Raw genomic sequence first — 13,159 nt, forward strand, 5'->3', positions numbered from 1 at the left:
CAACTTGTTTCTGGCCTGTCTGCTTCCCTCAAGTGGAACTTTGTAGTCCCTCAAGAAAAAAATTGGTGCAATTGGTGCATATTGTAAGAAAGAAGTTCATGAAAAGTCACTTCTCAATGTTTTCTGGCAACCATTTAGTCATTTGTGAGACATGACAGTTGCAATTATTATACAGTTATTGACGCTTAAACATGGGGCATCCTGACAGGGAGCCAGTTTTTGCAAACTCATTCATTACAAACTTCAAACTTGCAAATAAAACGGCAGCTGTAGCTCAGTAGAGCGGGTCATCCAGTAATTGGAAGGTTAAAATCGCTGGTTCAAATCCCCGGCTCCCCCCAGCTGCATGTCGAAGTATCCTTGCCTGCATGGCAGCCTCTGCTGTCAGAGTGTGAATGGATCAATGTGACAAGTGTTATAAAGCGCTTTAAGCAGTCGAAAAAGTGCTATAGAAATGCAAGTCCATTTACCACAAAATTGAATTTGCAGTGAAATCAGCAATGGTATTAAAACACTGAAAGAGTTCATTTTTACACTGTGGGCATGCAGTCAACAGAGTGCAGAAGTCACTATATAAACATAGTGTTACATTTTCAGAGTCAATTAAACTCTGGTATTATACACGACACATCACTGACAAGTGTTAAACGAGCTTCACACTAGGAGGAAAGTAACAGCCACAGTTGTATTTAGATTATTTATCGGAACGACTCTTCGTGTTAATCCTACTGAAACACGCTTTTAAGAAATTATGACACCACACCCATCTTTAAACTCAGCCCTCATTTTTATCTCAATTACACATTACTTCTTTCCTGCACCCATTCAGTAACAGCCCTGTATAAACTGTACAGCAGAGTCACACTGTGTTGAGAATCAGTGAGGAAGAGTGATAGATGAGAGCTGGAGGAATGGGACACGTGGGTGAAGGATGCATCATGCATGGAGAAACAGTGGAGGGAGTTGTGTTTCACTTTAAAGGACGCTGAATGAAGGAAGGATTTCAAACAGAGAGGGGGGGCGCCAGGGGCAAACAGAGGATGAAGGATGAGAGGGAGGGAGTCCAGAGAGGGGGGAACCAAATGAGTGAGGAGAAGGTGGAGACAAGAGGCCGGAGGAGAAAGAGAAGGGTGGCAGAGAGAGAAAAGAAGGATGAGCGCAAAGGAAAAAAGATGAGGCGCACAGCAGCAGGGAGATGAACGCAGAGTGAATAATGAGGAAAGAGGAGAAATGTGGAGAAGCCGATGAAAGCAGAGGCAGAGAGACCAAACTAAAATCCAACTTAATAATACATGTCAAGTCACACAGGCTCATGTTCAGTGTTACAATGTTTTCTCGACCTAAGACGCCGTGAATTCTGATGCAGTCTGACTTTATGAGACAGGAAAATGCAAATCATGTACAAAAATATGTAAGTGAGTTGCAGCAGGGGGAGAATTCTCCCATTCTGCCGACAGAAAAACGACAGCATAATGAGTTTCAGCAAATGCCTAATACTGTAAGTGACACAGATCCCTAGTAGCTGTTGGAATTGTGACTCTTTTCCCGTAGGAGCAAAAGAGGAAGTCTGATGTGGAAAAAAGCCACATGGATGGATGGATGGATGGGTCCAAAAAAATATGTTGCACTTGGTTAATTGGATCCAGCAATAAAAAATGTTGCCTTTAGATGTTGTCGGACGACACACTCGTTAGACCCATAGTGTTATTTACATTTGGCACTAATACCTCTTAAGTGATAATGAGATTTTACAGTAATTGTTGTAATTGCGTTCACACTGGAGATCATAAACAAGTTCTTAAATCAACATTAGGTAGAAATTGGCATTCTGTGCGATGTAGCGCTCCCCACAGTTTTTGAGGGCAACCCAACTATGAAAAATATGAATCAATGCTCTGTTACAGTTTGTCAGATGTGATGTAGGTGCTGACTAAAAACAAAACTCACTACGTCATAACAATGTTATGTATTGGAAACTTGTACGGTGGAGTAAACATATATGTAACGCTGTGATCCTCCATTCTCACTTAAGTAACACAGTGCAAGAAACAAGTGATAGAGGGTCAGAGTGGCTGAGACAGCGACACCATTCACAAGAAATTGTGACATCAATATTAATTTGAAGCTGTTAGTCTAAGTTCAAAAAGTTACATTATGTTGTTTTCAGGTTCATAATTAAGTGACATCTGGTAGTGAAGGTGCAGCTTGCAACCAACTGAATACTCCTCATCTCACTCTCTCCCATCGGCCATTACAGCCATGAACAAACGCAATAGGCCCTTTCTGGAGCCAGTGTTTAGAAAAGGACCTGCTCCCTCTGTAGATATAAACGGTTGATCTTAGGGTAACAAGAATACAATTTGTCTTAGAGTATTTGAAACATGATTATGAATACTGTCCCCCTAAATCCGACAGACTGGACCTTTATTTGTGAACGTAAGACTCTAGTTTATAGATATGTTCTGTCGTGGGATTTGGAAATGTGAGGACGTGGAAGGAATGCTAATTAGCAAAAAAGGGGAAAGTGACAGAGATAACTGTTTGCTCTCCAGTGGGGCAAAGCTTTGAAGTGTTGGGTTGGTGAACGGTAGGGTTCTCTGCTTCAAATGTTTTTGATTATTGCATTGCACTTCCTTGATACTGTGGTTAGAGGGCATGCAAACCTGATTGTGTCCTGTCAGTGCTCACGCTGAGTGCCATATTAATCTTTGAAACCCGCCCTAATACAGTAATTGATTGATTGTGTGACTGCTTTATCTATCAGTGCTGCTGCGGTAGCTGTAGCTCATGATTTATTGATGATTACCGAGGGTGATTATCTGACCTCAGGATTTTTGTCTTCTCTCCATTTCACCATGCCTTCCTCCCCATCTGTCCCGCTCCCTGTCAACCTCCTGCTCTTCTCATCCTCAATCTCTCTGTCTCTGCCTCTCTTATACCCCCCCTCCTCTTCTCCTCACCTTCCCCTCTCTACCTCAGGGTGAGTGTTCGTCCAAGTGCTACAACATGTTCATCATAGAGACGGTGTGTGTGGCCTGGTTCTCCCTGGAGTTCATCCTGCGGTTCATTCAGGCCCGCAGCAAGCTGGAATTCCTCCGAGGGCCACTCAACATCATCGACGCCATGGCCATCCTTCCCTACTACGTCTCCCTGGTGGTGAAAGAGGAGGATCCAACGCTGGACCACGAGAGGCCAGGAGGAGGTAAGGGCTACTTGGACAAGCTGGGCCTGGTGTTGAGGATCCTGCGCGCCCTGAGGATTCTGTACGTGATGCGTCTGGCTCGCCACTCTCTCGGCCTGCAGACGCTGGGGCTGACGGTCAGGCGCAGCACCCGGGAGTTCGGCCTCCTGCTGCTTTTTCTCTGCGTGGCGGTCACCCTCTTCTCCCCGCTGGTCCACTTGGCCGAAAGCGAGCTCACGGGCACACACGACTTCAGCAGCATCCCCGCCTCCTACTGGTGGGCCATTATCTCCATGACAACCGTGGGCTATGGCGACATGGTGCCAAGGTCCATTCCAGGACAGGTTGTAGCCCTGAGCAGCATCCTCAGCGGGATCCTCATCATGGCCTTCCCCGCTACCTCCATCTTCCACATGTTCTCGCGCTCCTATCAGGAGCTCAAGATGGAGCACGACCGACTGTTCAAAGAGGAGTGCGCAGCCGCCGCGGCTGCTGCTGCCGCCTCTGGGGAGCTGCAGGAGGCGGGAGGTGAAGGAGTGGGGGTGGACTCAGCCCTGCCTGGGCTGGGATTACGTCTAGACAAGGATAGCGTGCACTCACTGGAGTCTCTTGCTCTGTTGAAAGGCACTGATTCTGCAGGAAATAACAACCACAGCCTGCCAGCAGCAGCTTTCTGAACGTGGACTTTAAACCAAACTTTAAAAGGATATCAGTACACAAATCCCAATAAAAGTACTGCAAATGGCCACTGCTCCAAAGGCCCCACTTCCTGTAACGTTGTGAGGAAGGTATCAGTGTTGCATTGGACAAAAGGAGATTGACAAATAGCAATTTTTCTTTGCTCTTTTGGTCAAATGTACACACTGTGGACTGCACAGAAACTGAAAGACTGAAAAACCCTTTAAACTGGACGTTTGCCTGACCAGAAAAGCCAATATTACTAACCGGCTGCTTACATAAACATGCAATATTCAATCCAAAGTTGCTTTTCCTTCCACTGTGAAAACACTTAATATAAGCCCTACTGCAACTTTTAATTGTATTCTCATTACTTTTTAATTGCCTACAGTATGACCTAAAAATGCGTCTTATACTGTGTATTCATAGAAAAGTGCTCATCTTAGTTTATTTTTGAGAAGCTTGAAGCCATGTTCTGAGAAGGATATATAAACAAACTCATAGTTTGGCCCATATATGATGTATATTCATCTCTCTTTCCTGTGTGCTTGGACTCCAAGAGACTATGGTTTCTTCAGGTAAATGAGGTGTGAGGATGATGTTTTTTTTTTTCAGTTGATGAGAAAAAAGAAAGGACAGAGAGGGTTCGTGTGGGAGAGAGAGTTTGTGCGAGTGAAGGCGAATGAGCTCTAACAACCATGATATGTACTTTGCAATGTTCCAAATAAAATCTCTTCTAGTAATCTGAGAGAAATCAATTTTCTGAGCTGTAGTTTTTTGGTTTGTTCTGGGTATAATTGTCTGATCTACTCTGCCAGTCCGGGATGCTGAGTCAGAGTCCTGCCGATTTCTGAGAGAAGAAGAAACAGATAAAGCTGTCCGAGCCAAAGGCACAGTTACATATTGTGTGAATGCCGATTCTGTGATAATCCCTTTCTTACATCACCTTCTTATTTTGTTAACAATTCACTGCTCTGGAAATTTGCCTTTCTACAGGAGCAGATCTGTTTGTTTTTTTTTCTTCTGTGGATCTTTCTAACAGAATCTCCCCCTTTTGTGATAAGCAACCCTCTCATTTACTGTCAAATCCTGGGGTGGCCTCCAAAACGCCCGGGGTCATCCTACTTTTTTTCTCAGAAGAGCGGTCAGCTGCACCATGGGGTCTCAGAAAGATGTGGAGGCACGCAGGGGCATGCCAGATGTGGATGTAATCTAGATTAAAGTCGGGATTAAAAGCAAACAGGCGGCAGCCTGAAACTCAACTTCATCTAGTTGCTCTAAATTTACTTTTTATTCCTCCCTGGGATCCCAGTGATTCCAGTGCAATCACTTTTGGCATACTGTGGCATCTATTGGCCATATGGCATCCAATTTCAGGGACTATAGCTTTAGTGAGATTTATAGGCACAGTGGAATCTTTAATGGGAGCTATATGTGAGCATATGGCCCGGAGGTCATCAGTCTGAATGAGGCAGTCCAATTTTGCATGATGAGGTATGATGGATTACACAGATTAAGGCTATTATCCATCTGTATTTTCAACAGATTAAGAGACATTGATACCATAAACAACAGTGTCTGCACTAGATGTCAAAGGACTCGCATGAATCATAATTATAAAAACAGTTGCAGGGATGATGAATCTACATATAAGCAATAAAGATGCAGATAAGGTAATCAATATGCGTTTGGCTGTTCAGATGGTCGGACGTGGCTCAGCAGGTTTACTGATGAATCTCTGTCAGAAGTCATCGCTCATGGGTTCACCCATACTGCCATACTGCTTAGCATGCCAGGAAAAGTACACAAAGTACGTGAAGTGCAGTATGCTAAAAATACCGGGATTTCCTGCTGCATCCGGTCATGTCAATACAAACAAAGCCGAGAGAGCACGAACATTTGACGTGTCACTGACAGACGACAGCTCATTTGACAGAATGAGAGACGCTGCAAATGACAGATGACAGCGTATTCATGTGTCAGTACCTGTCCCTGTACCGAGGCTGTGATGCATATAGGAGCAGGATTGTCAAAGTTCAAGGCATAATGTCAGGACGAAGTAGTATCTTCCAGTTGTATGCATACGTCATCCAACAGTATGTACTTAGTAACTGCAGCTGCAGTACATAATAAACCAGCGGTTTTCATGCCACTCATTGTAGTGGCACAAAGAAAAACTGCTTCTTAGAAATCTCTCAAGGATATTAGCTTTTTAATTGCGAAATGTATTACTATGAGACAAAAGTTCAACATTTTGTGAGACAAGCACAACTCCAACACTCACCCTCATGAAGATGGAAAGTCGGGTGAGGTGGCGTAGACCACAAAACTCTTCTGGAGCTTCACAGCAAAAAAGCCTTGCAGCAAGTTAGTAACAACTGAAATAATTCATACTGCAGTACAGACATCCCAAATTGATTTGAAAAGACATCATTTACCCCCTTTTTGAGGCCAAAATCTCAAGTATAGCTAATAAGCTAAAAGTGTTGCACGTTGAGCATTCTAAATAACATCTTTTCAAATCAGATTGGTATTCAGGCTTTCTGGAGACTTGGATCACGCCAGATGAGCCGTATGGAGCCGATTCATGTCTTTCTTCTGTTGTCCTTACTAAATAGAAACAATGCAAGGATACACCTTCTGAAGTGAAGTTTCATCTCCTTCAGTCCCAGTTTGGAGTCCAGCGGTCCACTTCACCACAGCCGAGGACAACAAGCAAAGACCAGCAGCTGTCAGTTCCCCTTGTTATATATAGCCATGCTGACGGCACACTGGAGGCACATTTCTGTGAGTGATTAATTACACTATTTAATCTAATGCACATTCTGACATTTGTGTCACCTCAGACAGATCGACAGTATCCAACAATCACTTCATCAGGTGTCAAACTGCAGACGGCCATGATCAAACTTCTGCAACTTCAGCATACCTGCTTCACATCCCGTCTCAGTGACAAACCTCTTTCCTCCACATAACACTTTAAAAGACAATTAACTCATTACACTGTAAATCAAAAGGGTGGATGATGACTTCAACGATTCAACGGTTTACACACAAACCTCTCATTACATTTATGCTTGATAAATGGCTCCCATTACGTCTGTTAATTAACCAATCTCTCCAAACCGCAGCCACTGGAAATAAATTGAGTGTTTTTTAGGCACTTGTTCAGCCTTTGATTTGTCTCCAAAATAAATGGGGGTAATATCAGTGTTGAGGCTGTTAAGCCAAATTGTGCAACTGTTTCCCAGCCTGCAAAAAACACTTCAAGACCATCAGGAAGAGCCGAGGAATACTTTGCACTGCTGAATGAAAATAGGACAAATCGTGTATATTTTAATGAAGATTTATGATCACATACAAAGTTGTTGGTTTTTTTCACACAGGGTCATTATTTATTTATTTCTTCTGGTGTTTGCAAAGCCTTTCTGCTCAGTCTCTTGCACAAAAACACACAAAGAAACAGAGGCTGATTCTTGGGATGTTGTTGGGATGGATCTCCTGTCTGCTCCCTCATCAGCCTCCTTCCTGCTCGGGTCATGTCTGCAGGCTCATCACATCCATTGGTGCTGCCAAAGACTCAAACTCCCCTGCTGAACGCAAACTGCACGGCTCGTTCACCCCATGCCCAGAACGAGGCAGCCCTGCCTCGCGGTATCAGGACAGTATTTTCGCCTATATTTTCTCTTTCATTTTGCTTTTTTTTTCTTCATTTTTTTCAGATTTTTCTGTATCTCTGCCCTTCTTCTCTTTGTCTTTGTCTCTTCACTCTTAGATCATACACTTGCGTGACTGCTCAGCTGAAACAGTGTGACCAAACCATTATTCAGGTATTAAGGTCAAACACCACCGCATGCAAACAAATCCATCAAAAGTTGGTGAAGGCATCAACATTTCTCTCTCTCTCTCTCTCTCTCTCTCTCTCTCTCTCTCTCTCTCTCTCTCTCTCTCTCTCTCTTTCTCTCTGACAAATTCTCTCACACACACCTACTCGCAATGCAGATTGAGGTTTTAGTGGGAGTTTTTCTTGCTCATTGAGAGTCTAAGGGCTGAAGGGGTCACCGCATGCATTCATTGTTCCCATGTCGTAGGCGTTGGGAAGCCCTTTGAGACTGTAGCTGTGATTAACAAGGCTGTACAGACAAACTTAACTCAGAAAAAATACGGGTTTTCTCGTTGCCGGTAAGTGAGGATGGAGGTGCATGGAGGTGAAGCACACTGTGAGGTGTTTTAATGGAGTAATGTGATGATGGAGACTCAGCAAGTGCATCAGATGGATCGACTGTCATGTGTGTGTATGCCTCCATCTAAAAAAAACAAAAAAAACCAAAAAAAACAAAACCTGGCTCACGCTTTGAACAAAGAAAAGTCTGATGGTATTCTCAAGTTATCATTCTCTCCCACCACTGCACACCACTCGGATTCGACTGTAAGTGATCCAGCTTGGGGGAAGGTTTCCAAGAGTGACTCAGTGCTCCAGTCTCATTTCTATAAAATCATTTAAATATTAATGGAATAGCTAACTTTGAGAATTCCTGGGGCCACAGAAAGACTGTGTGGGATGTGAGTGAGAGACTGCATATTCTAGTCCATCTCCAGGTCTTTCCGTGTCTCTTTGTCTCACTTCTGGTTGAAGACATTTGATTACACTTCATAAGTCTGAGTCACCTGAAAAGTAGCTGTTCATAGAGAATTTTCACTTGTTCCATTGGTTCCATTTTAGCTTATTTTTGAATTACCTTTACAAGAGGTCTGAGAAAAATGTTGTTCTGGGAAATTCAATTTTCTCTCAGCTGCAGGTGACAGTTTGTGATTTCTTCCTGATCGTGGCAGTGACACAATGGTGCCATGCACTTTCTTCTAAACAGCTGTTTGAACAGTTGATCTTTGGACCTGTGACTTGTTCCAATCAGAGATGCTCCCTTTCAGATCAATGAGGAGCTCTTTAGATTCTCCCACTGTAGTGTTTATGGCTGAGTGTAATGGGTGTATCAAGCAAGCCTCTTGTTTGATACACCCATTAAACCTGTTAAACATGCTGCCCTCCATATAATGGTCCCAGCTCTGGCTTCATATTACCTTTCATACAGTATATGGGAGTGGTATCAATCTTGTCATCTGGCTCTCAGCAGCAGGGCAGACAAGACACACATTCCCTCAGACATTCACACATTCCCCCAAATGTCAACCTGTTCCTTTAACACGAGGTGTGTGTGCTGTATATGCTGGCACGCCTCCAGTCAGTGATGTGAATGATCTTGTAGAGCCCAGTCTTATTCTCATCTGGTTTTAAACTGTGAAGACCCTTCAGTCTGCACCAATGGGAAACCCCCAGAAGACATGAGAAGCAGCTCAAAGGAAGTCATGGATATTTAAAATTCATAGCCCGCCTTAGTTTCATCCTATATTTATATACTGATGAGGCCTCGGCTGCCGCAGTCAAGTCCTTTGGGGTCGTCTGCGCTGAGGGGTGTTTTTGCAAGAAGTGTCTGAATTATCGTAGTGTAGCGGCCACTTGACTTTCAGTGTTCCTTCAGCCGTGCGCATGTCGGCCTGTACGGTAGGTTTACATAATCAGTCTCATTGCATCGAAACAAAGCAAAGAAGGGAGTATGCTTGAAAGGATTATGGGGTGAAATTGAGATGTTTTTACATATCAAATCATTTGGCCTCCAATGCATTTACAGTATGTGCACCGTCAAGTCAAGGTAGAGAGAATTGTTCATCTGAATGTTACTTCTTATATTCAGTTGAGTCTCCTCTGGCTTGTAAAAAACCAGAAAATGGATAGTTATTTGTCACCATTTAAACTAATATCATCATGTTTTTAAGAACAGTTAAAAGAAAAATATTTGACATTTACGTATGACTCAAGTTATATTTCCCATACTGCCTTTTGCAATTGCAGCGTCACCACATTTAGGCCTAAGACCACTGTGCAGTGAGTCTCCCATTGTAGCACCGTGTGAGGTTAAGCTCTTAGTTCTACAGCCGCGGTTCCACTGTGCCGTAATGTCTTTTTGAAATCCCTCTCTGCCACGAGATATGATCAGTCTGTGTTTGCTCCCCGCTGTTTGCGTCAAGGTGGATGCACACCACAAGACTTCTGATAAGACGGGGATCCAATTAAACCACACAGAGGCAGAAAATCAGGACAGAAGCCCCCTATAGGGGCCATATCCCACCATCTAGACCGGGAGCGCATGGCTCGGACGGCAAATGTGGAGTTTAATCAGCTGAACGAGTCTTCAAGGGGTCATGGGGCGTTTTCTCTCTCTAATTTAGAGGAATCAAATGGGAAAGTGAAGAGAATCTCTGCTGGTATCTGCCAACACTGCCTCACTGTAGGGACACTGGAACCAATTCATTCAACAGCATAAAACGTGCATGTCAGTGAAAAGGGAAAGAAAAGTTATTCTGCTTGATTTCTTTCTCACATGAAAAGAGAAGTGAATGTTGGTTTATCAGAGTGCGGGAAATAACACAGAGGAGCCTGAGATTTGTGAATGTGAAAATGCTGGAACACAGAATACCTTTTAGGGTGACAGAAATGAAGCGAGACAAAAAGACAGCAAGTGGTGAAAAATCAAAGAGAGAACAGGGCGGACAGAGCGGAAGAGAGTCTTTTTATCTGCCTTCTTATCACATTTTATTCAGCTTCATAATGAGCTCAGCTACGTGCTCGGACTCTGAATCAGCCCCTTAACGTGGTGTCAACTTCAACCCGATGCCCCACCTTTCATAGAAACAGCTTTACATACAAGATGCACACACACCTGCAAAAGCTACCTTAAGCTCAGCAGGAAGACAGCTCGAGCAGCAGCTATGAAGCCGGTAATTAAATCAAAAGTCCTTCGACAGGAGGCTCGTCGTACCGAATCACTATTCCAGAGTGGTAGTCCACGAGGTTTGTTTCACTTCTGAATGATGACTACTGAAAGAGCATCTCAGTGGGAGAAACAACAGAAATCAGAGACTTGCAAATTCTTCTCAGTTAATTTTAAAGTGTCTGTGGGGGCAAAATGTAACGGTTTGAAAGCCCAGAATGAAACGGGAGCTGCGCCTGTTTATGAGGCTCGTTTATCTGAAACATTTACATTTACACCGGTGTTCTGTCACGTAGCTGCTCGTGTGTCAGACCACATCAAGCTGCATAACTGTCCATTGCGTTTGTATCTATCCATCATCTGACGGATTGGTCCGAATGATCTCTGTCTCTTTGGTAGGTAATATATAATGTCAGAAGTGTCGGAAAAACAACAACAGCTGTCTTAGATTATTTTGTTGGGTTTTGTTCATGCGTACAATGATCAAACACACAGAAATCCATAATTTTAATATTGCATTGTATTGTTTTATTTTACTTGGTCTACTGTCGCTATAACTTGGTTGACACCATGGATCCACTAAAGAAAACCTGGATAAAGAGTTACAGGCGGAGCCCCATTCATACCTCTGAAAGCTGCTCAGAGGTGCATGAAGCTAAAAGGTTTCACTTCCTTTTAATGCTTCTGCATTATGAAGCACGCACACTTCCATTTGTTTGTGTAGTTGTTTATTTATTTTTTGACCTGAGCACAACAGCAAAATGAACAGCAGATGAATAAGGCATGAAGTTCATGAAGTCAATAAGCTCCTTTGAGTGGACAATTGTGCTGTTAGCCTGTTTACTTTATCTGATAGTTGACTCTGCAGCGGGGCTGCCCAGAGCAGGGCCTGCAGGCCAAACTTGACCCAACATAAGGTTCAATTTAGCCTGTCAGATGTTCCTAGTGATAAAAAAGTTTAAACTAAGAAGAACCCTATATTATTTTTTTGTATTTTTTCATTGTTTGTGTGGCCAAATTGTGTGAGATCTTCCTAACGTTATCATGATGGGCAGAGTGACACTTCTGCATCTCAACAACACAATCCATAACAATAGGTGTTGCTTTTGTCCCGAGGTCCACCATCAAGTTTCGTCTTTCTGCCCTCCAGGAGAAAATGTTTGGCACCCGTGCTCTAGAATGTGTGATCAGTACACCTGGGAGAAAGGTTGTCTTTCTGGCTCTATAGGAGGTTACGTGTGTCAAATGATGCGTAAGTATGATTTATATTTGTTCCAGTAGGATGAGTGAGTTTTACCTGATGTCTAGACTGCAACATTTGAATCATCAGTGCCTGTGGGAAGATAAGTGCCCTTCAACTTGAAACATATTGACATTTCCAAACATACCTGTAGCCTAATAGTCTATTTCTCAGTGTGAGAGTGTGATATAAGTGAGACAACAGGTTTATACTGTACAAACAAATAAATACTTTCTTTTAGTTAAAAGCTTGACAGTCTGCTTCATTCTCTTTTTTATATGAATTTTCTCCATATATTTGATGTTGTATTGACAATCAGACATAATTCATTTGTATTATGTTTATATTATAGCAAATGTTCTTATTTTCCCCCCTGTCATTTTCTGTTATTCTAGAAGCCACGTACACCCTCTGAGCATAAACCTCTGAACCCGTTTGGTAAAATGCAAGAAACCTTTGAAGCATCGTCCAGTGTTTTTTTTCCCCACCTGATACCCCCGAGTGATTCCAAACTCCACAACCTGCGATATTTATTAAGGGAGCTCAAACACACACCGCAACGCCTGAACAAGTGAAGAGCTGCCTCGATCGTCTCGCTGACTCGTGACTTTGACCTGACCTTGCACTATTCTGCAGCAGATCCAGAGATGTAGATTTCTACAGTGATAACAGTCTCCAAATTGCTTTCGTCCTCAGACTTCTATTATCATCATCAATCCGACCTGTTTTTTCTGTCTTTGTGTACTGAAGGCAAAACAGATAAGGATGCCTTTTAGGGGTGTTATTGAGCGGCTGTCTGAGATAGTTCTGTCAATCAGGTAGTATGCAGTGTGATACTTGAATCAGTCAGTAGCTTCTGAAATGCTCTGATGATCTGAACATCAACGCTTATATGAGAAAAATATACCGCAGTTTTTATAAGACTTTATCATGTTAAGATACCTAAGTCATTAAATCTATATCAATTCTGTTGTTATTTAATATATTTTATATTGACTGGCAAGACACTGCTAGCACCACCAGCAGGCTAAAAGTTCATATGTCAAGTGAAATACTACATCTCAACATCCTCCACTTGGATTGCAGTGACGTTGGTCCATTCAATCAGGAGATTGTCATTTGATTCACCACACTCCCTGCTCCCTCTATTCACCTGATCATGGGAATTTTATGTACTCCCATTATATTGATCCAGCCAGATTCTGCAACAAACACCATCAGCCAATCATATCT

The 13,159-nt window shown here is 42.9% G+C and overlaps 1 protein-coding gene across 3 annotated transcripts in view; it reads left to right on the plus strand.

Moving 5' to 3' along the window:
* kcng4a (potassium voltage-gated channel, subfamily G, member 4a) overlaps positions 1 to 4,574 on the plus strand; it is a 28,266-nt gene extending 23,692 nt beyond the window's left edge. For all 3 annotated transcript variants that reach the window (XM_037105893.1, XM_037105895.1, XM_037105894.1), the window contains exon 4: positions 2,980 to 4,574. In XM_037105893.1, coding sequence (XP_036961788.1) covers positions 2,980 to 3,858 — 879 coding nt within the window. In that variant the 3' untranslated portion in view covers positions 3,859 to 4,574. The remainder of the gene's footprint in view (positions 1 to 2,979) is intronic.
* The last annotated feature ends 8,585 nt before the right edge of the window (positions 4,575 to 13,159 follow it).

The sequence above is a fragment of the Acanthopagrus latus genome, chromosome 8 (genome assembly GCF_904848185.1).
Source record: "Acanthopagrus latus isolate v.2019 chromosome 8, fAcaLat1.1, whole genome shotgun sequence".
In the NCBI taxonomy this organism is placed as follows: Eukaryota; Metazoa; Chordata; class Actinopteri; order Spariformes; family Sparidae; genus Acanthopagrus; species Acanthopagrus latus.